General features: G+C 48.1%; 1 protein-coding gene across 2 annotated transcripts in view; it reads left to right on the top strand.

Moving 5' to 3' along the window:
- nrde2 (NRDE-2, necessary for RNA interference, domain containing) overlaps positions 1-23,945 on the top strand; it is a 115,924-nt gene that overhangs the window by 22,614 nt on the left and 69,365 nt on the right. For both annotated transcript variants that reach the window (XR_011960403.1, XM_072568077.1), the window contains exon 2: positions 14,247-14,492. Coding sequence is in view for 1 of the 2 variants with exons in the window: in XM_072568077.1 (XP_072424178.1) it covers positions 14,420-14,492 (73 nt within the window). In the remaining variant the exon portion in view is untranslated. The remainder of the gene's footprint in view (positions 1-14,246; positions 14,493-23,945) is intronic.

Genomic DNA, 23,945 nt, shown 5'->3' on the forward strand with positions numbered 1-23,945 from the left:
GCTTTGGTGAATTTCTGCAGATAATCTTGGAGTTAGAATGCATTACAGCTCCTGAGCATCAGTGGTGGAGGAAGTGGATTTTTGGGGCTGTGGTGCTAGATGGTTTCAGGCCTCTTGAATGTTGTTGGAGCTGTACCCATCCAGACAAGTGGGGAGTATTCCATCATACTGCTGACTTTTATCGATGTTGGACGAGCTTTGAGGAGTCAGGATGTAATTTATGAGCTGCAGAATTCACAACCTCTGTCCTCTTGCAGCCGCAGTATTTATAAGACTAGTTCAGCGCACTTTGTGATCAATGGTCAGTTCTCAGATTTCGATAGTGAGGAATTCAGCAAAAGTAATACTATTGAATGTCAAGAAGTGATGGCTAGGTTTCTTCATTGTTGGAGATAGTCCTTGTGTGGCTAAAATGTTTTTTTTCTTAGCACATTACAAGCTCTTCAGCCCTTGATGTTGTGTGACCTTTTATCCTACTCCAAGATCAGACTAACCTACATACCATACTATCATTTTATTATTATCCATGTGCCTATCCAAGAGTCGCTTAAATGTCCCTAATGTATTGGACTACTACCACTTCTGGCAATGCATTCCACACACCCACCACTCTCTGTGTAAAGATCCTACCTGTGACATCTCCCCTAAACCTTCCTCCAGTCACCATAAAATTATGCCTCCTCTTAATGGTCATTTCCACCCCAGGAAAAAGTCTCTGGTGATCCACTCTATCTATGCCTCACATCATCTTGTACACCTCTATCAAGTCATGTCTCATCCTTCTTTGCTCCAATGAGAAAAGCCCTAGCTCCCTCAGCCTTTCTTCATAAGACATGCCCTCGAGTCCAGGCAGCATCCTGGTAAATCTCCTCTGTACCCTCTCTAAGGCTACCACATCCTTCTGATAATGAGGTGACCAGAACTGAACACAAAATTCCAAGTGTGGTCTAACCAAGGTCTTATAAAGTTGTAATATAACCTCAGTCTTAAACTCAATCCCCCTGCTAATGAGAGCCAACACATCATACGCCTTCTTAACAACCCTATCAACTTGGGTGGCAACTTTGAGGGATCTATGGATGTAGACCCCAAGAGTTTTCTGTTCCTCTACACCGCCAAAAATCCTGTCTTTAACCCTGTAATCTGCATTCAAATTAGACCTTCCAAAATGAATCACTTCACATTTTTCCAGGTTGAACTCCATCTACCACTTCTCAGCCCAGCTCTGCATCTTGTCAATGTCCCATGCACCCTAAAGCAGTCCTCCACTCTACCCACAACTCCACCAACCTTTGTGTCATCAGCAAACGTACTAACCCAACCTTCCACTTCCTCACCAAGTTATTATAAAAATCACAAAGAGCAGAAGTCCCAGAACAAATCCCTGTGGAAGACCACTGGTCACCAGTTCTAGGCAGAATACTTTCCATCTGCTCCCACCCACTGTCTTCTATGGGCCAGCCAATTCTGTTTCCAGACAGCCAAATTTCCCAGTATCCCTTGTCTCCTTACGTTTTGAATGAGCCCTATCACGGGGAACCTTATCAAATGCCTTGCTAAAATCCATATACATCACATCCACTGCTCTACCTCCATTAATGTGTTTTGTCACATCCTTAAAGAATTCAATAAGGCTTGTGAGGCATGACCTCCTCACAAGGCCATGCTGACTATCTCTAATCAAGCTATGCTTGAAAGCTATTCTTAAAAAAAAAGGTTCTGTGTGCTGGATTATTCTTTACTTTTCTACAGTCTCTTTGGGAATTTAGAACAGTGGGGATGGCGGTTAGGGCAGTTGAATGTTCCTCCTGCAGAATGTGGGAAGTAAGGGTCACCACTAGTGTCCCTGCTGACTGCATCTGCAGGAAGTGCACCCAACTCCAGCTCCTCGAAAACCGTGTTAGGGAAATGTAGCTGGAGCTGAATCATTCAGGAGGCAGAGGGGGTCACACCTCGGGTACAAGAAAAAGGCAGATGGGTTACTGTCAGGGGACGGAAAGGGAACCAGCAGACAGCGCTGGGATCCCCTGTGGTCATTCCCCTCAATAACAAGTATACCGTTTTGGATACTGTTGGGGGGACAACTTACCAGGGGTAAGCCACAGGGTATAAGTCTTTGGCACAGAGTCTGTCCCTGTTGCTCAGAAGGGAAGAGGGGGAGAAGAGCAGAGCGGTAGTCATTGGGACTCCGTAGTTAGGGGGACAGATAGGAAGTTCTGTGGGGACGAGAGAGACTCACAGTTGGTGTGTTGCCTCCCAGGTGCCAGGATTCGTGATTTCTTGGATCATGTTTTTGGATCCTTGTGGGGAGGAAGAGCAGCCCCAAGTCGTGGTCCGCATAGACACTCACAACATAGGTTGGAAAAGGCAGAAATTCAGGGAGCTGGGGTAGAAGCTTAGTGCTAGAACAAACAGAGTTGTTATCTCTGGTTTGTTGCCTGTGCCATGTACTAGCGATGCAAGGAATGAGGAGAGAGAGGAGTTGAACATTTGGCTACAGGAATGGTGCAGGAGGGAGGGTTTTGGATACCTGGATAATTAGGGCTCATTCTGGGGTAGGTGCAACCTCTACAAACAGGATGGTCTACACCTGAACCAGAGGGGTATCAATATCCGTGGGGGGGAAGATTTGCTAATGCTATTTGGGAGGGTTTAATCTAATTCAGCGGTGGGGGGGGAAGCGGGAACCTGAATTGGAGTTCCAGTGTCTGAGACTTCACTCTTGTTCCTCACAAAAGTGTATAATACCTTAGGATTTTTCCTTAATCTGACCTGCTAAAGCTTTCTCATGGCTCCTTCTAGCTCTCCTAAGTCCATTCTTCAGTTCCTTCCTGACTACCTTGTAACCCTCTTGAGCCCTGTCTGATCCTTGCTTCCTCAACCTTAAGCAAGCTTCCTTCTTCCTCTTGGAGAAAGTGAGGACTGCATTTCTTGGAGATCAGAGCTGAAAAATGTGTTGCTGGAAAAGCGCAGCAGGTCAGGCAGCATCCAAGGAGCAGGAGAATCGACGTTTCGGGCACAAGCACTTCTTCAGGAATGAGGAAGGTGTGCCAAGCAGGCTAAGATAAAAGGTAGGGAGGAGGGACTTGAGGGAGGGACGTTGGGAATGCGATAGGTGGAAGGAGGTGAAGGTGAGGGTGATAGGCCAGAGAGGGGGTGTGGGCGGAGAGGTCGGGAAGAAGATTGCAGGTCAATAAGGTGGTGCTGAGTCTGAGGTTTGGGACTGAGATAAGGTGGGGGGAGGGGAAATGAGGAAGCTGGAGAAATCTGCATTCATCCCTTGTGGTTGGAGGGTTCCTCGATGGCGTTCTTCCTCCAGGCGTCGTGTTGCCATGGTCTGGCGATGGAGGAGGCCAAGGACCTGCATGTCATTGGCGGAGTGGGAGGGGGAGTTAAAGTGTTCAGCCATGGGGCGGTTGGGTTGGTTGGTGCGGGTGTCCCAGAGGTGTTCTCTGAAACGTTCTGCAAGTAGGCGGCCTGTCTCCCCAATGTAGGGGAGGCCACATTGGGTGCAGCAGATGCAGTAAATGATGTGTGTGGAGGTGCAGGTGAATTTGTGACAGATGTGGAAGGGTCCCTTGGGGCCTTGGAGGGAATTGAGGGGGGAGGTGTTGGCGCAAGTTTTGCATTTCTTGCAGTTGCAGGGGAAGGTGCCGGGAGTGGAGGTTGGGTTGGTGGGGGGTGTGGAGCTGACAAGGGAGTCGCGGAAGGAGTGGTCTTTCCGGAACGTTGATAGGGGAGGGGAGGGAAATATATACTTGGTGGTGGGGTCTGTTTGGAGGTGGCAGAAATGACGACGGATGATGCTATGTATCTGGAGGTTGGTGGGGTGGAAGGTGAGGACCAGTGGGGTTCTGTCCTGGTGGTGATTGGAGGGTCGGGGTTCAAGGGCGGAGGCGCGGGAAGTGGAGGAGATGCGGTGGAGAGCATCGTCAACCACATCTGAGGGGAAATTGCGGTCTTTGAAGAAGGAGGCCATCTGGGTTGTTCGGTATTAGAATTGGTCCTTCTGGGAGCAGATGTGGCGGAGGCGAAGGAATTGGGAATATGGGATGGCGTTTTTACAGGGGGCAGGGTGGGAGGAGGTGTAATCTAGGTAGCTGTGGGAGTCGGTCGGTTTATCGTAAATGTCCGTGTTGAGTCGGTCGCCCGAGATAGAAATAAAAAGGTCTAGGAAGGGGAGGGAGGAGTCTGAGATGGTCCAGGTAAATTTGAGGTCAGAGTGGAAGGTGTTAGTGAAGTGGATGAACTATTCAACCTCCTCATGGGAGCACGAGGTAGCGCCGATACAGTCATCGATGTAGCGGAGGAAAAGGTAGTGGGTGGTGCCAGTGTAGCTGTGAAAGATGGACTGTTCCACATATCTGCCTAAGAGGTAGGCATAGCTGGGGCCCATGCGGGTGCCCATGGCTGCCATTTTGGTTTGGAGGGAGTGGGAGGGTCAGAAAGAGAAGTTGTTCAGAGTGAGGACCAGTTCAGTCAGTCGAAGGAGGGTGTCAGTGGAAGGGTACTGGTTGAGTCGGCGGGAAAGGAAGAAGCGGAGGGCTTCTTGATGGGGTTGGAGGTGTATAGGGACTGGATGTCCATAGTGAAGATAGGGTTGGGGACCGGGGAAGCAAAAATCATGGAGGAAGTGGAGGGCGTGGGTGGTGTCCCGAACGTAGGTGGGGGGTTCTTGGACTAAGGAGGACGGGACTGTGTTGAGGTATGCAGAGATGAGTTCGGTGGGGCAGGAGCAGGCTGAGACAATGGGTCGGCCAGGGCAGTCGGGTTTGTGGATTTTGGGCAGGAGGTAGAAATGGGCGGTGTGGGTTGTGAGACTGTGAGGTTAGAGGCGGTGCATGGGAGAACCCCTGAGGTGATGAGGTTATGGATGGTCTGGGAGATGATGGTTTGGTGGTGGGAGGTGGGGTCATGGTCAAGGGGGCAGTAGGAGGAGGTGTCCGCAAGCTGGCATTTAGCCTCAGCGGTGTAAAGATTGGTGCGCCAAACTACCACCGCACCACCCTTGTCTGCTGGTTTGATAGTGAGGTTGGGGTTGGAGTGGAGGGCAGCACGTTGTGAGGGTGAGAGGTTGGAGTGGGTGAGAGGGGTGGAGAGGTTGAGGCGGTTAATGTTGCGGCGGCAGTTGGCTATGAAGAGATCGAGGGTGGGTAAGAGGCCAGCACGGGGTGTCCAGGTGGATGGGGTGTGTTGGAGATGGGAGAAGGGGTCGTCAGAGGGTGGGCGAGAATCCTGGTTGAAGAAGTAGGCAAAGGCAATGGAAGAATTGTTTGATGTCTTGCCGTGTGTTGAACTCGTTAATCTGGGAACGTAGGGAGATGAAGGTGAGGCCTCTGCTGAGGACTGATCTTTCATCCTCAGAGAGGGGGAGGTCTGGAGGGATGGTGAAAATATGGCAGGGCTGGGAGCTGGTGTGGGGCTGAAGCTGGGAGTGGGGGTGGGGTTAGGCATGGAGTGGGGTTAGGCATGGGGGCGGAGTCAGTCGTAGGGGCGGAGATCGGCGTGGGGGCAGAGATCGGTGTGGGGGCAGAGATTGGTGTGGGGGCAGAGATTGGTGTGGGGGCGGAGACGCATGCGGCGTGGTCGTTGTGCAGGTGAGTGACGTCACTGGGGGCGGAATTAGATGCGGCGATGGCAACTCCGGGGGTGGAAGTGGCTGCGACGACGGCAGAAATGGTGTTGTTCCCGGTGGCTGTGGATCCCGTGGAGGACGCGAATCTGTCGGCGATGGTCTTCCTCGCGATCATGGCAATCATTTACTGCACCCGACGTGGCCTCTCTACATTGGGGAGACAGGCCGTCTACTTGCGGAACGTTTCAGAGAACACCCACACCAACCAACCCAACCGCCCCATGGCTGAACACTTTAACTCCCCCTCCCACTCCGCCAAGGACATACAGGACCTTGGCCTCCTCCCTCGCTAGACCCTGACCACACGATGTCTGGAGGAAGAGCGCCTCATCTCCTAGGAACCCTCCAACCACATGGGATGAATGTAGATTTCTCCAGCTTCCTCATTTCCCCTCCCCCCACCTTATCTCAGTCCCAACCCTCGGATCAGCACCGCCTTCTTGACCTGCAATCTTCTTCCCGACCTCTCCGCCCACACCCCCTCTCTAGCCTATCACCCTCACCTTAACCTCCTTCCACCTATCGCATTCCCAATGCCCTTCTTCCAAGTCCCTCCTCCCTACCTTTTATCTTAGCCTGCTTGGCACACCTTCCTCATTCCTGAAGAAGGGCTTATGCCCAAAACGGCGATTATCCTGCTCCTTGGATGCTGCCTGACCTGCTGCGCTTTTCCAGCAACACATTTTTCAGCTTCTTTCTTCCTCTTGACTAGATGTTTCACATCTCTTGTCATCCAAGGTCCCTTCACTCTGCTATCACTTCCTTGCCTCAGTGGGACTAACCTGTCCAGCACTCACAGGATGTGCTCCTGAAACAACCTCCATATTTCTATCGTGAATTTCCCTGAGAATAACTGCTCCCAATTTATGCTCCGACATTCCTGCCGCAATTAAATACTTTCCCATACCATCTGCTCCGATCCCTCTCCATGACTATAGTAAAGGTCAGGGAATTGTGATCACTATCACCGAAATACTCTCCCACCGAGAGATCTGACACTTGAACTGTTTGTTGCCAAGCACCAAATCCAATATGGCCTCCCCTCTAGTTGGCCTATCTACATATTGAGTCAGGAATCCTTCCTGGTCACACCTGACAAAATCTGCTCCATTTAAACTGAAGATGAACTGATTGACCTTCAACAATTACAACCACTTTGTTTTGTGCTCGATAATGATGCCAACCAGCAGAGAATTCTCCCTGCCCAGTTCCCACTAACTCTAGGTTTGCAATGTCCTTGACGTTGTACTCTTTCAGATATGACCTTGATATCAAGGGCAGTCACTCTCATCTCCCCTCTGGAATTCTGCTTTTTTGTCCATATTTGAATCTAGGTAATGAGGTCAACAGCTGAGTGATCATGGTGAATCAGCATCAGTGAGCAGGTTACTGCTGAGCACGTGCTGCTTGATAGCGCTGTTAATGACACTTTCCATCACTTTATTGATGATTGAGAGTAGACTCGTGATGACAATTGACCAGTTTGGTTTTGTCCTACTTTTTTTGTGTATCAGGCATAATCTAGGCAATTGAGAAAAACATTGGTTCCTAGCGTGCCCTCCTGCACACTTCATTGAACCAGGGTTAATTCCCTGGCTTGATGTTCATGATGGGGGAATGCCAGGCCATGAAGTTGTAGATTGTGTTTGAGTGCAATTTTGCTGATGGTTCATTAGCACTTCACAGATGCCAGTCTTCACTTGTTAAATCTGATTGAGGTCAATCCCATTTAGCATGGTGACAATGATACACACATATGGAAAATATTAAAAATCACTACATTATCGCCCAACAGGTTTAATTGGAAGCACTACTTCCAATGGTGGTTGCATGAAAGAGCAGCACTCTGAAAGCTAGTGCTTCCAATTAAACCTGTTGGAGTACAACCTGGTGTTGTGTGATTTTTAACTTGGTATGCCCCAGTCCAACACCGGCATCTCCAAATAATGGAAAATATCATTGTGAAGATAGGTCATTGTCTCCACAAAGACTGTGAGGTGGCCACTACTACCGATTCTGTTATGGACAGAAGCATCTCTGGAGTTCATTAGGCTTTTTATTCCAGATTTACTTTTGTTATTGAGTAATCAAGCAAGCAACCAACTGCTATGTGGGAATTTAACCTAGGTTTCCAGGACATTAACTAGGTGTATGGATTACTAGCTCAGCAACAATACCATCGTGCCATTGCTTCCTCCTAAACGTAATTTGCTGCTCAGTGTTTTTGAAAGTCCAGAATGTATGAAAGGGACTATGCATAGTCAAATTAACTATTTTGAAAGGGTTTCTGAGGATGAACTGTGACAGTGAAGAGAGCAGTAATCAGGTGGAATGGTGCTGCAGAGGACAGCTTGTCTTCTGCTCACTTCATTTCACTTGTTTGATCAATTTTGACTCTGATCCTGTGTTTATTGAATGTGGGTTGTTCATGGAGCATTTTTTATGCTCATATTTTTATAGAAAAATTATTTATTCTCTGCAATATGTCACGCAAGTGCTCCAGAGATTAAAATGAAAAGTAAACCTTTGAGCTTGGTTACTTAAACATAATTAGGACCAGGGGACTGTTATCAGTTTGTGTGACTGCACAGTTGCAAAAATAATTGTGTGATATCCTGTGCTAATTGTGTAGCTCTAGGGAATCCGTGAAGCTGCAGATTCTAACCCATTGAATGTAAGTATGTCAGAGTGCATGACGCTATTTGACCAATCATACTTAAACAACCCCTTTCAAAGAGCTGTGCAGTTAGTTCCTGCTCTTTCTCCAGAGCTCTGCAAATTTTGCTTCTCAAATATTTAATGAATGAACTAATTCCCTTTTGAAAATTAGTATTGAATCTACTTTCATCACCTTTTCAGCAAGGTCATTCCAAGATTGTAACAATTTGCTACATAAACAGCAGTCACTTCACTCACATTGGATTACTTAAAATGTCTTTTCCTAAGTTTGTTTGATTAGTATTGGAGTTACAAAGACAAAATGCCACATTGGGAGGAAATTTGAAAAAGAAACAAAACCTGATCAAATTTCATTGATCTGAAATATTAACTATTTCTTTCTTCGCATATGCTGTACATCCTTCTGAGTATTTTCTAAATTTTGATTCCTTACACTTGGCTTGGCTTCTTAATAAAATAAATCTCATTTTCAACAACAATAAACAATATTAAAACAAGGAACTATGGATGCTGGAGATCTGAAAAGATCCCTGGATTTGATACGTTGGCTCTGAGTTTCCCCAGCAATTTTGGTTTTTGTTACAGAATAATAGACTTCCTCCGTGTGCTCCAGTTTCCTTCCACAATCCAAAGATGTGCAGTTTAGGTGAATTGGCCATGCTGAATTGCCCATAGTGTTCAGGGATGTGTAGGTTGGGTGCATTAGTCAGGGGTAAATGTAGAGTAATAGGGTAGGGGAATGGGTCTGGTTGGATGACTCTTCGGTGTGGGCTTGTTCAGCCAAAGGGCCTGTATTCACACTGTAGGGATTCTATGATTCTATGAAAAGGAAACTTTGTAAAAGATAGTGCTAGAAATTGAAATTATAAACCCAGGAAATTCTTAATGGGCCAAACAGCAGCTCAAAGGTGAATAGTTTCATGGCTTTTTTTTAGATTAGATTCCCTACAGTGGAAACAGGCCCTTTGGCCCAACAAGTCCACACCGCCCCTCCGAAGAGTAACCCCCCCCCCCCGACTAACGCACCTAACACTATGGACAATTTAGCATGGCCAATTCCTTGAACGTTACTGATATTCTTTGTTCTTAACATCCAGGATAAAGCAACCCACTGGTTGGCATCTCATGCCCTACTCACACATTCACTCCCTCCACAAATGACACCCAGCGGCAGCAGTGTGTACTGTGACAGCTCACTGAGGCTTCTTTGCAGCTCCTCCCAAACCCACAACTTTGACTACTGAGAAGAACAAAGTCAGTTAATGCATTTGAACACCACCATCTGCAGGTTCTCTCCAAGTTTCTCATCCTGACTTGGAAGTATACCCCTATTCCTCCACCGTTGTCGTGTCAAAATCCTGGAACTTCCTTCTTGACGACGGTCAGGGTAAACCCATAGTATATGCCAAGGGTTCAAGATGCAGGTCACCACCAGCTTTTCAACAGCAATTTGGGAGGAATGATACTTGCCAATAACATTCACATTTCATGAATGAATAAGCTTCCCAACTTCCCTTCCAATGTCTTGATCAACCATGTAAAAGGTATTCTCCAAATTTCCTGACAAATCTGGTAAAGGAGCTCAGCCAAGAGCAACAGACCATATGGGAAATTTGGAGATGAATAGTCAGAATGCAGCAGCTCAAGAACCCGATAGAATTATCTTGAAGGGGCCAGTCTGGCACAATCCAATTGGAACATCAACTTAATTTCCTATTTATCCACTGATTAAGCAACTGTGGGATTTTCCCCTTTATGTCAACGAGTGGAAAATTATTTTCTGAATGTTAGTGCATTCTATCTCATCATTTTTCTCTGATATTCACTGACGCAAGTCGAGTTATGTGTCTGGACCCGCTAACAGATAAGGTGTTACTGTGGCCACATGGAAGGCTTCAGGATGGTGAGTTACCTCCCTGGTGCCTGGGTCAAGAATGTCCCTGAGCAGAGTGAGACATTCTCAAAAAGCAGGGCGATCAGCCAGGGATTGTGGTGCACATTCTTCCTAATGACAGAGGCAGAAAGAGAGATTATGTCCTGCAGATGGTGTTCAGGGAGTTAGGTTGTAAATTAAAAAAACAGAACCTCTAGGGCTTTAATCTTCAGATTACTCCTTGTGCCAGTGATGCCAGGAATAGGAATATGGTACAGTTAAATATGTGGCTGAAAAGCAGATGTAGGAGGGAGAGGCTTTAGGTATGTGGATCATTGAAATGTCTTCTGGGGCAGGTGGGACCTGTAGAAGAATAGGTTGCACCTAAACTTCATCTGCCACTCCTCCATGCCTAAGCCCAATTAATCAAGGCGCCTTTGTCATCTTAAGTAACCTTCTTCACTGTCGGAAAGGAAATCTTAGCAGGACGTACACACTTACGGTAAGGTCCTAGGGAGTGTTGCTGAACAAAGAGACCTTGGAGTGCAGGTTCATAGCTCCTTGAAAGCAGAGTTGCAGGTCGATAGGATAGTGAAGAAGGCATTTGGTATGCTCTCCTTTATTGGTCAGAGCATTGAATATAGGAGTTGGGAGGTCATGTTGCGGTTGTGCAGGACGTTGATTAGGCCACTTTTGGAATATTGCATGCAATTCTAGTCTCCTTGCTATCGGAAGGATGTTGTGAAACTTGGAGAGAGTTCAGAAAATATTTACAAGAATGTTGCAAAGGTTGGAGGATTTGAGCTATAGGAAGAGGCTGAAAGGCTAGGGCTGTTTTCCCTGGACCATCAAAGGCTGAGGGGTGACCTCACAGTGGTTAATAAAATCATGAGAGGCATGGATAGGATAAATAGACAAGAAATTTTTCCTGGGGTGGGGGAGTCCAGAACTAGAGGGCATAGGTTTAGGGTGAGAGGGGCAAGATATAGAAGGGACCTAAGGAGCACCTTTTTCACACAGAGGGTGGTACGTGTATGGAATGAGCTGCCAGAGGATGTGGTGGAGGATGGTACAATTGCAACATTTAAAATGCATCTGGATAGATATATGAATAGGAAGGGTTTAGAAGGATATGGGCCAAGTGCTGGCAAATGGGACTAGATTAGGTTAGGATATCGGGTCGGCATGGATGAGTTAGACTGAAGGGTCTGTTTCTGTGCTGTACCACTCTATGACTATACCACCAATTTTGGTGTCATCCACAAACTTCCTAACCCTACTTCCTAAATTCTCATTGTTTATATAAATGACAAATAAAAGTTGACCCATGATGGGGAGGTGCCAGTGTTGGACTGGGGTGGACAAAGTCAGAAGTCACACGACACCAGGTAATAGTCCAACAGCTTTATGTAAAACCACAAGCTTTTGGAACACTCCTCCATCATCAAGTGAAGTCACTTCGCTTGTGGTTTTAAATAAACATTGACACAGCACCTATCCCCACGGAATAATGCCAGTAACAGGCCTCCAGCCCAAAAACAACTCTCCACCACCCCTGTCTCCTACCATCAAGCCAATTTTGTGTCCAATTGGCAAGCTCTTCCTGAATCCCATGTGATCTAACTTTACGAATTAGTCTATCATGCAGAACCTTGTCAAAGGCTTTACTAAAGTAATGCGGTCAACGTCTACTGCTCTGCCCTCATCAATCTCTTTGGACGATCTAATACAGGAGGGAGGTATCAATAAAGAAGCATTAGAAGCATTAACATAAAGAGAAATCTAGGTGTATAGATTCACAGTTCCCTGAAAGTGGCAACACAAGTGGATAAGGTGGTCAAGAAGGTATACTTCATGCTTGTCTTGATCAGTTGATGCATAATGTATAGAAATTGGCAAATCATGTCTCAGCTATATAGGACTTTAGCAACATTTGGAACATTTCATATCATTCTGGTCATCACTACCAGAGGCTGTGGTGGCTTTGGAGAGGATACAGAAATGACTTACCAGGATGTAGCCTGTTTTGGAAGATACTAGTTATGAGGACAAATTGGACAAACTTGGTTTATTCTCACTTGAATGTCAGAGGCTGAGGAGGCGACCTGATAGAAGTTTATAAAATTATGAGAGGCATGAATGGAATGGATATTTGGAGTCTTTTTTCCAGGATAGAAATGCCAAATACTAGGGTCCTACGTTTAAGGTAAAATGAGGAAAGTTTAAAAGAGATGTGAGAGTTTCTTTTACACAGAGGATGGTAAGTGCCTTGCATGCTGTACCAGAGGATGTGATAGAAGCAGATTGTAGTGCTTGGAACCAGGTTGGCCAGGTTGACTATGAGGTTGTTGCTTAGGATTGTTAGCCTGCGCCAATCAGGAAAGCCTTGGCTGACTAAAGAAAAAAACCCTCTTCCGCAGTTACTTCCGGGCCTGGGTGTCCTTAGAGAAGGAGCACGTGGTGTCTACCAATACTCTCGAGGTATTCACAGAGAGGTGGGCACTGCGGTGTGTGGAGTGCTTTACTACCCCCTCCGATTCTATTTTGATTTAATTGCTGCCCCACTTTTCACTTTTTGATCCCTCAGCATTGCCCTTTGTGGAGGTGGGACATGCTTGTCTCTGGCCACTGGGTGTTTCCTTTCTTCCTGGTGGTGGAATATGAATGACATTTTGTACACTTGTTGTTCATTCACTGTGTCTTACACCTACACAACTGGGTGTTGGTTAACATGGGGGGGGGGTGGGGGGGGGGGGGGGGAAGATAGAAAAGACAAAAAGAGAGGAAAAAGAAGAACAGGAGTGCCAGACACCCTGTTCACTCTGAGAGATTGCTCTGAAGGAACTGGATGACTCTCTATGTGCAAATAAAGGGTGACTTGCTGACAGAAAAAAAGACGCTCTTCCGAAGTTACATTTGGGCCTGGGTGTCCCTGGAGAAGGAGCACACGGTGTCCACCAATACCCTCGAGATTCTCAGGGAAAAGTAGACTCCGCAGGGTGAGGAGTGTTTAATTTTCCCCTCGGACTCTATTTTGATTTAATCCCTGCCCTCCTTTTTCACATATTTGTTCACCCAGCATTGCCCTTGTTGACTGCTTGTCACTGGCCACTTGGGTGTTTCCTTTCTTCTTAGTGGTGGAATGTAAATAAAGATTTCTGCACTCGTTACTCTTCACTGTGTCCTACACCTGCACACACATGACATGGGTGTTGGGGAATAAGTAAGCACTACTGCTGTTAGGCGGTAGTGTAGGGGTAAGAGGAAAAGAAAACAATATATAATGAAGAGAAAAAATATATATAAATAGGGGATTTAGAATCTCCTCACTTCAGAAAAAAAACAGGAAAATAAAATCTCAGTTCAGGTGATTGACGCTGAGCAGACCGGCCGGTCACAGCAAAAGTACTGTGCACAAGTAAACAAAGGGTGACAGGATACTGGCCTCTGTGCAGTTATTTTAGAAATACAATAGCAACATTTAAAAAGGCATCTAGACAAATACACAAATTCTCTGGCAATAGAGGGATATGGACTGTGCAGAGGTAAAAGGTTTCTTGTTTAGAAAGATATCGTGTGGGCACATGCTTGGCGGGCTGAAGGGCCTGTTCCTGTGTCATGATTTGGAGGTGCTGGTGTTGGACTAGGGTGTACAAAGTTAAAAATCACACAACACCAGGTTATTAGTCCAACAGATTTATTTGGAAGCAGTAGCTTTCGGAGCGCTGCTCCTTCATCAGGTGGTTGGAGAGTATAAGGTTGTGCTATACTCCACAACCACCTGATGAAGGAGCAGCGCTCCGAAAGCTAGTGCTTCCAATTAAACCTGTCGGACTATAAAGTGGTGTGTGATTTTTAACTCTGTTCCTGTGTGGTAGTGTTCTTTGTTCACATATAGAATGGAAAGTGTAAAATTACATTAATTGTCATCAATTACTTTAACTTGTTATTATAATATATTAGCAGCATTTTACTCAAGAAGTGTATGAACAGGACACGAACAATGCCACCTGCTTTGTGCTTTTCCAGCACTACTTTAATCTAGACTCTGGTTTCCAGCAGCTGCAGTCCTCATTTTTGCCTTGGTCCTTACATCCCCGCTCTGCGATGTATCTCAATGGACCCAAAACCACGAGGACTACAATTCCCATGATGCAGCCCGTGAGCCGCGTGGGACGTCATCTTTGTGCGACGCCTGCGACCGTGTTTGTCAAGTTCGCGGCCTGTGGAGAATGGAGCCGCTGCCGGGCTCCTTGTTCCCGGCGTTCGGTGTGAGGGAGTCCCGCTGTCCAAGTGGCTCTGGCGGTAAGTGCTGGGGGAAGAAAGTGAGAGACAATAGAAAATGCTAACTTTGTGTTTACTCGGCCGTTTATCTTCACTGAGGAGAAAGTGAGGACTTGCAGATGCTGGAGATCAGAGCGGAAAATGTGTTGCTGGAAAAGCGCAGCAGGTCCGGCAGCATCCAAGGAGCAGGAGAATCGACGTTTCGGGCATGAGCCCTTCTTCAGGAATGAGGAAGGTGTGTCCAGCAGGCTAAGATAAAAGGTAGGGAGGAGGGACTTGGGGGAGGGGCGTTGGGAATGCGATAGGTGGAGGGAGGTCAAGGTGAGGGTGATAGGGCGGAGTGGGGATGGGGGCAGAGAGGTCAGGAAGAAGATTGCAGGTTAGGAAGGCGGTGCTGAGTTCGCTGCACCCAATGTGGCCTCCTCTATATTGGGGAGACAGGCCGCCTACTTGCGGAACGTTTCAGAGAACACCTCTGGGACACCCGGACCAACCAACCCAACCACCCCGTAGCTCAACACTTCAACTCCCCCTCCCACTCCACCAAGGACATGCAGGTCCTTGGACTCCTCCATCGCCGGACCATAGCAACACGACGGTTGGAGGAAGAGCGCCTCATCTTCCGCCTAGGAACCCTCCAACCACAAGGGATGAACTCCGATTTCTCCAGTTTCCTCATTTCCCCTCCCCCCACCTTGTCTCAGTCAAATCCCTCGAACTCAGCACCGCCTTCCTAACCTGCAATCTTCTTCCTGACCTCTCCGCCCCCACCCCACTCCGGCCTATCACCCTCACCTTGACCTCCCTCCACCTATCGCATTTCCAACGCCCCTCCCCCAAGTCCCTCCTCCCTACCTTTTATCTTAGCCTGCTGGACAAACTTTCCTCATTCCTGAAGAAGGGCTCATGCCCGAAACGTCGATTCTCCTGCTCCTTGGATGCTGCCTGACCTGCTGCGCTTTTCCAGCAACACATTTTCAGCTCTGATCTCCAGCATCTGCAGTCCTCACTTTCTCTGAGTAAATCTCTAAACAGCTTTCAATGTACTTATGTATAGATTGCTTAAATCTGAATATCGGTTCATGATGGACAACTAAAGATGGACTGAAATGCCGCCTTCATCTGTAAAAGTTTTATGATGCAAGACAGACGATGTCTGCAATATTTGAAGATTAGTCAGCACCTGTGGAAAGACCCGATGAATAGCCTAAATGTACAGCATTAATTGTTCTGTTCTCTCCTCATGAGTCCGTAGTAACTGCAGTCACTTTTTGTTTTGTGCAATGTTATGGCTATGTTTACAGCAGAGTTGTTTTAAGAGTTGTCAAGAGTGGTGTAGTGGACTTGGTTTGATTTGTTGTCACTTCCTAATGAAACCATATGTCCCTCAGTTTGGGGATGACATCTGCACAGTGTCACAGGCTTCTGCTGTAGGTTTAAGGTAGCTATGAATAAGGATAAGTCAGGATCTTGTGGTAAGGTACAAAATTGGGAGAGGGCAAATTACATCAGAACTAAGCAGAAGCTAGGGAGTGTTAAGTGGGAGGCGCTATTATCACTGGATTAGTGGTGCTGGAAGAGCACAGCAGTTCAGGCAACATCCAACGAGCAGCGAAATCAACGTTTCGGGCAAAAGCCCTTCATCAGGAATAAAGGCAGTGAGCCTGAAGCATGGAGAGATAAGCTAGAGGAGGGTGGGGGTGGGGAGAGAGTAGCACAGAGTACAATGGGTGAGTGGGGGAGGAGATGAAGGTGATAGGTCAAGGAGGAGAGGGTGGAGTGAATAGGTGGAAAAGAAGATAGGCAGGTCGGACAAGTCAAGGAGTTAGTAACTGAGCTGCAAGTTTGAAACTAGGATGAGGTGGGGGAAGGGGAAATGAGGAAGCTGTTGAAGTCCACATTGATGCCCTGGGGTTGAAGTGTTCCGAGGCGGAAGATGAGGCGTTCTTCCTCCAGTCGTCTGGTGGTGAGGGAGCGGCGGTGAAGGAGGCCCAGGACCTCCATGTCCTCGGCAGAGTGGGAGGGGGAGTTGAAATGTTGGGCCACGGGGCGGTTTGGTTGATTGGTGCGGGTGTCTCGGAGATGTTCCCTAAAGCGCTCTGCTAGGAGGCGCCCAGTCTCCCCAATGTAGAGGAGACCACATCGGGAGCAACGGATACAATAAATGATATTGGTGGATGTGCAGGTGAAACTTTGATGGATGTGGAAGGCTCCTTTAGGGCCTTGGATAGAGGTGAGGGAGGAGGTGTGGGCACAGGTTTTACAGTTCCTGTGGTGGCAGGGGAAAGTGCCAGAATCGGAGGGTGGGTCGTAGGGGGGTGTGGACCTGACCAGGTAGTCACGGAGGGAACGGTCTTTGCGGAAGGCGGAAAGGGGTGGGGAGGGAAATATATCCCTGGTGGTGGGGTCTTTTTGGAGGTGGCGGAAATGCCGACGGATGATTTGGTTGATGCGAAGGTTGGTAGGGTGGAAGGTGAGCACCAGGGGCGTTCTGTCCTTGTTACGGTTGGAGGGGTGGGGTCTGAGGGCGGAGGTGCGGGATGTGGACGAGATGCGTTGGAGGGCATCTTTAACCACGTGGGAAGGGAAATTGCGGTCTCTAAAGAAGGAGGCCATCTGGTGTGTCCTATGGTGGAACTGGTCCTCCTGGGAACAGATACGGCGGAGGCGGAGAAATTGGGAATACGGGATGGCATTTTTGCAAGAGATAGGGTGGGAAGAGGTGTAATCCAGGTAGCTATGGGAGTCAGTGGGTTTGTAAAAAAATGTCAGTGTCAAGTCGGTCGTCATTAATGGAGATGGAGAGGTCCAGGAAGGGGAGCGAGGTGTATCAACCAAATCATCCGTCGGCATTTCCGCCACCTCCAAAAAGACCCCACCACCAGGGATATATTTCCCTCCCCACCCCTTTCCGCCTTCCGCAAAGACCGTTCCCTCCGTGACTACCTGGTCAGGTCCACACCCCCCTACGACCCACCCTCCCATTCTGGCACTTTCCCCTGCCACCGCAGGAACTGTAAAACCTGTGCCCACACCTCCTCCCTCAACTCTATCCAAGGCCCTAAAGGAGCCTTCCACATCCATCAAAGTTTCACCTGCACATCCACCAATATCATTTATTGTATCCGTTGCTCCCGATGTGGTCTCCTCTACATTGGGGAGACTGGGCGCCTCCTAGCAGAGCGCTTTAGGGAACATCTCCGAGACACCCGCACCAATCAACCAAACCGCCCCGTGGCCCAACATTTCAACTCCCCCTCCCACTCTGCCGAGGACATGGAGGTCCTGGGCCTCCTTCACCGCCGCTCCCTCACCACCAGACGACTGGAGGAAGAACGCCTCATCTTCCGCCTCGGAACACTTCAACCCCAGGGCATCAATGTGGACTTCAACAGCTTCCTCATTTCCCCTTCCCCCACCTCATCCTAGTTTCAAACTTGCAGCTCAGTTACTAACTCCTTGACTTGGTCCGACCTGCCTATCTTCTTTTCCACCTATTCACTCCACCCTCTCCTCCTTGACCTATCACCTTCATCTCCTCCCCCACTCACCCATTGTACTCTGTGCTACTCTCTCCCCACCCCCACCCTCCTCTAGCTTATCTCTCCATGCTTCAGGCTCACTGCCTTTATTCCTGATGAAGGGCTTTTGCCCGAAACGTTGATTTCGCTGCTCGTTGGATGCTGCCTGAACTGCTGTGCTCTTCCAGCACCACTAATCCAGTGTTTGATTTTCAGCATCTGCAGTCATTGTTTTTGCCTTGGCGCTATTATCAGGCAAGTCCACATTTGATATGTGGGAATTGTTTAAAGGCTTGCCAATGAGAGTTCAGGACCGGCATGTTCTAGGAAGGAGGAAGGACAAGGATGACAAGGTAAGGGACCCTTGGATAAAGAGGGAGGTTATGAATTTAGGCAAAAGGTAAAAAGAAGCATACGTAATGTTTAGGAGGCTCAAATCAGACAGAGCCTGTGTGGAATATGAAGGAAGCAGGAAAGAGCTCAAGTAGGGAATTAGGAGAGCAAGAGGGGGCTATGAAATGACCTTAGCAAGTAGGGTTAAAGAGAATCCCAAGACACCCTATACATATATTAAGAATAAGAGGAGAACTTGGGAGAAGGTAGGACCACTCAAGGATAAAGGAGGGATCTTGTGCTTGAAGGCAGAGGATGTGGGTGAAATCCTAAATGACTACTTTGTATCAGTATTCACCCAGGAGAAGGGTATGGAGGAAAATGCTAGGGCATTCTGAGAACAAGAAAGACGTGGTGTTGGGTCTCTTGAAGAGCATTTAGGTGAATAACTCCCTAGGGCTCATTGGTATCTATCCCAAGTTAATGAGAGAAGCAAGAGAGGAATTGCTGGGGCCCTGACCATGATCTCTGTATGCACATTAGCCACTGGAGAAGTCCTGATGTTGTTCCTCTGTTCGAGAAGGGAAATAGAGATAATCTAGGAAACTATAGACTAGTGAGTTTTACATTGGTGGTTGGGAAATCGTTGGAGAGAATTCCTAGGGATAGGATTTATGCATATTTGGAAAAGCATGACCTAATTAGGGGGTAGTCAGCATGGCTTTGTGTAGGGCAGGTCACGTCTGACTAACTCGATTGAATGTCTCAAGGAGCTGATGAAGGTGATTGGTAAGAGTACAGCAGTGGATGTTGTCTGTGTGGACTTTAGTAAGGCTTTCAACAAGGTCCCTCATGGTCGGCTCATCAAGAAGATGAAGATGCATGGGATCCACCGAGACTTGCTCGCATGGATTCAGCATTGGCTTGCTCATAGAAGACAAGGTGTCGTGGTGGAAGGGTGTTTTTCAGGCTGGAGGGTCGGTGTGACTAGTGGTGTCCCGCAGGGAGCCATACTGGAACCTCTGCTGCATATGATCTATCTAAATGACTTGGGTGAAAGTGTAGATGGGTGGGATTAGTAAGTTTGCAGACAACATAAAGATCAATGGAGTTGTAGATAGTGTCGAAGGTTGTCAAAGAATACATGGCATATAGATCAGTTTCAGATAAGGGTGGTCAAATGACAGATGGAGTTTAATCCAGGTAAATGTGAGGTGCTGTACTTTGGGAGAGATCAACTATAAAGGAAAAGTAAATGGCAGGACCTTGAATAGCATTAGTGTACTAAGGGAGCTTGACATTCAAGTCCATAGCTCATTGAAAGTGGCCACGCAAATAGATAGAGTGGTGAAGAGGGCTTATGGCATGCTTGGTCAGGGAATTAACTAGAAGAGTCGGGATGTCATGTTGCAGCTTTATCAGATTTCGGTTAGGCTTAAGAGTACTGCATTCAGTTCTGGTTGCCCCGTGATAGGAAGGATGTGGTGGCTTTGTAGAGGGTGCAGAAGAGATTTACGAGGATGCTTCCTGGAGTAGAGGGTATGAACTATAAGGAGAGGCTAGAAAACCTCAGACTGCTTTCTGTGGAGTGGCAGAGCTGAGGGGAGACTTGATAGAAGTGAGTAAAATTATGAGAGATCTAGATAGCATTGATGGTCAGAATCCTTTTTCCAGAGTTGAAATGCCTAAAACTAGGGGGAATACACTTAAGGTGAGAGGGGGAAAGTTGAAAGGTAATATGAGCAGGCCACTTTTTTTTTAAACAGAGCGTGATAGGAGCGTGGAACATGCTGCCAGGGTGGTATAGTGGAGACAGATACAATAGGGGTGTTTAAGAGACTTTTAGAGAAGCACATGAGTGTACTGTACAAGGAATGGAGGGATATGGAGCAAGGACAGGCAGAAGGGATTAGTTTAATTTGGTGTCATCTTCGGTATGAGCTCGAGGGCAGAAGGGCCCATACCTGTGCTGTACTGTTTTATGTTCTATGAGATGCAACAGGCCAACTCTTAATTGGTAGATACTGGATTAGTGATGCTGGAAGAGCACAGCAGTTCAGGCTATATCCAACGAGCAGTGAAATCAACGTTTCGGGCAAAAGCCCTTCATCAGGAATAAAGGCAGTGAGCCTGAAGCGTGGAGAGATAAACTAGAGGAGGGTGGGGGTGGGGAGAGAGTAGCATAGAGTACAATGGGTGAGTGGGGGAGGAGATGAAGGTGATAGGTCAAGGAGGAGAGGGTGGAAAAGGAGATAGGCAGGTCGGACAAGTCAAGGAGACAGTGCTGAGCTGGAAGTTTGACACTAGGATGGAGGTGGGGGAAGGGGAAATGAGGAAGCTGTTGAAGTCCACATTGATGCCCTGGGGTTGAAGTGTTCCGAGGCGGAAGATGAGGCGTTCTTCCTCCAGGCGTCTGGTGGTGAGGGAGCAGCGGTGAAGGAGGCCCAGGACCTCCATGTCCTCGGCAGAGTGGGAGGGGGAGTTGAAATGTTGGGCCACGGGGCGGTTTGGTTGATTGGTGCAGGTGTCTCGGAGATGTTCCCTAAAGCGCTCTGCGAGGAGGCGCCCAGTCTCCCCAATGTAGAGGAGACCACATCGGGAGCAACGGATACAATAAATGATATTAGTGGATGTGCAGGTAAAACATTGACGGATGTGGAAGGCTCCTTTAGGGCCTTGGATAGAAGTGAGGGAGGAGGTGTGGGCGCAGGTTTTACAGTTCCTGCGGTGGCAGGGGAAAGTGCCAGAATGGGAGGGTGGGTTGTAGGGGGGTGTGGACCTGACCAGGTAGTCACGGAGGGAACAGTCTTTGCGGAAGGCGGAAAGGGGTGGGGAGGGAAATATATCCCTGGTGGTGGGGTCTTTTTGGAGGTGGCGGAAATGTCGGCGGATGATTTGGTTTATGCGAAGGTTTGTAGGGTGGAAGGTGAGCACCAGGGGCATTCTGTCCTTGACAGAACGCCCCTGGTGCTCTGTCCCACCCCTTTGGAGGGGTGGGGTCTGAGGGCGGAGGTGCGGGATGTGGACGAGATGCGTTGGAGGGCATCTTTAACCACGTGGGAAGGGAAATTGCGGTCTCTAAAGAAGGAGGCCATCTGGTGTGTTCTATGGTGGAACTGGTCCTCCTGGGAGCAGATACGGCGGAGGCAGAGGAATTGGGAATACGGGATGGCATTTTTGCAAGAGGTAGGGTGGGAAGAGGTGTAATCCAGGTAGCTGTGGGAGTCGGTGGGTTTGTAAAAAATGTCAGTGTCAAGTCGGTCATCATTAATGGAGATGGAGAGGTCCAGGAAGGGGAGCGAGGTGTCAGAGATGGTCCAGGTAAATTTAAGGTCAGGGTGAAATGTGTTGGTGAAGTTGATGAATTGCTCAACCTCCTCGCGGGAGCACGAGGTGGCGCCAATGCAGTCATCAATGTAGCGGAGGAAGAGGTGGGGAGTGGTGCAGGTGTAATTACGGAAGATCAATTGTTCTACATAGCCAACAAAGAGACAGGCATAGCCGACATTTCCGCCACCTCCAAAAAGACCCCACCACCAGGGATATATTTCCCTCCCCACCCCTTTCCGCCTTCCGCAAAGACCGTTCCCTCCGTGACTACCTGGTCAGGTCCACGCCCCCCTACGACCCACCCTCCCATTCTGACACTTTCCCCTGCCACCGCAGGAACTGTAAAACCTGCGCCCACACCTCCTCCCTCACCTCTATCCAAGGCCCTAAAGGAGCCTTCCACATCCGTCAATGTTTTACCTGCACATCCACTAATATCATTTATTGTATCCATTGCTCCCGATGCAGTCTCCTCTACATTGGGGAGACTGGACGCCTCCTAGCAGAGTGCTTTAGGGAACATCTCCGGGACACCCGCACCAATCAACCACACCGCCCCGTGGCCCAACATTTCAACTCCCCCTCCCACTCTGCCGAGGACATGGAGGTCCTGGGCCTCCTTCACCGCCGCTCCCTCACCACCAGACGCCTGGAGGAAGAACGCCTCATCTTCCGCCTCGGAACACTTCAACCCCAGGGCATCAATGTGGACTTCAACAGCTTCCTCATTTCCCCTTCCCCCACCTCACCCTAGTTCTAAACTTCCAGCTCAGTAACTGTCTCCTTGACTTGTCCGGACTTGTCTGACCTGCCTATCTCCTTTTCCACCTATCCACTCCACCCTCTCCTCCTTGACCTATCACCTTCATCCCCTCCCCCTCTCACCCATTGTACTCTATGCTACTTTCTCCCCACCCCCACCCTCCTCTAGCTTATCTCTCCACGCTTCAGGCTCACTGCCTTTATTCCTAATGAAGGGCTTTTGCCCGAAACGTCGATTTCACTGCTCGTTGGATGCTGCCTGAACTGCTGTGCTCTTCCAGCACCACGAATCCAGTATTTGATTTTCAGCATCTGCAGTCATTGTTTTTACCTTCTTAATTGGTAGATGAAATGTCCAGAAGGTTCTGATAAGACTAGACAGCTAGATGCAATGGGGAATCTAGAACCAGGGGTCCCAGTCTAAGGATATGGGGGAGACCATTTTAGGAATGAGATGAGGTGAAATTTCTTCATCCAGAGAGTGGTGAGCCTGTGGAATTCATTACCACAGGAAGTGGTTAAAGACAAAACATTGCATGTTTTCAAGAAGGAGATACATCTAGTTATAGAGTCATTGAGATGTGCAGCATGGAAACGCACCCTTCGGTCCAACTCCTCCATGCCGACCAGATATCCTAAATTAGTTTTTAGGGCTAAAAGGATCAAAGGATATGGAGTGACAGCAGATACAGAGTATTAAGTTGGATGATCGATCATGATTGTATTGGTCATAATTTCTTCTCTGAGGGCTGAGTCTTTTTGGAACTCCTTGCCATAGAGAGCTGTCCTTGAGAATATTTAAGATAAATAGATTATTGATAGGTTGGAGAATCCAGGGTTGTAGTGAAAGGGCAGGAAAGTGGCCATGTGGAATGTTGGATCGGCTATGATCCTGTTGAATGGCTGAGTGAGCCATTCAGTCATCCTGTTGTATGACAGTAGTGGGATTGAGAGTGCAGGATTTTCTTCCTGTTTCTTCTTGCATTGCCTCCTCAGAAAAATGTTATGACTCAAAGCACGGTACCGCTTTAAGGACAAGTCATTGTTTGATACGAAAGACAGTGAGTTCCTCCAAGTCATTATTGTCAATGCAGCCAGGCTTCAGGGGGTCTTTGTTGCATTTTCTTTGTTCTTAAAGGAATTTTGGCCATGTGGGAGTTCGGTAAACAGGACTTTGTGTCAAGAAGGCATTAGCACACTTGCCTTAATTGCTGAGACCTGTGAGGTTAAGAGTTGGGATGTTACGTTGAGGTTGTACATGATGTTGATAAGGCCCACTTCTGGAGTGCTGTGTGCAGTTCTGGTCACCCTGCTCTTGGAAGGACATTGTTTTTACCCCAATGACTGCAGATGCTGGAAACCAGATTCTGGATTAGTGGTGCTGGAAGAGCACAGCAGTTCAGGCAGCATCCAAGTAGCTTCGAAATCGACGTTTCGGGCAAAAGCCGAGGGCTTTTGCCCGAAACGTCGATTTCGAAGCTACTTGGATGCTGCCTGAACTGCTGTGCTCTTCCAGCACCACTAATGC

This window comes from Chiloscyllium punctatum, chromosome 4, assembly GCF_047496795.1.
Source record: "Chiloscyllium punctatum isolate Juve2018m chromosome 4, sChiPun1.3, whole genome shotgun sequence".
Lineage (NCBI taxonomy): Eukaryota > Metazoa > Chordata > Chondrichthyes > Orectolobiformes > Hemiscylliidae > Chiloscyllium > Chiloscyllium punctatum.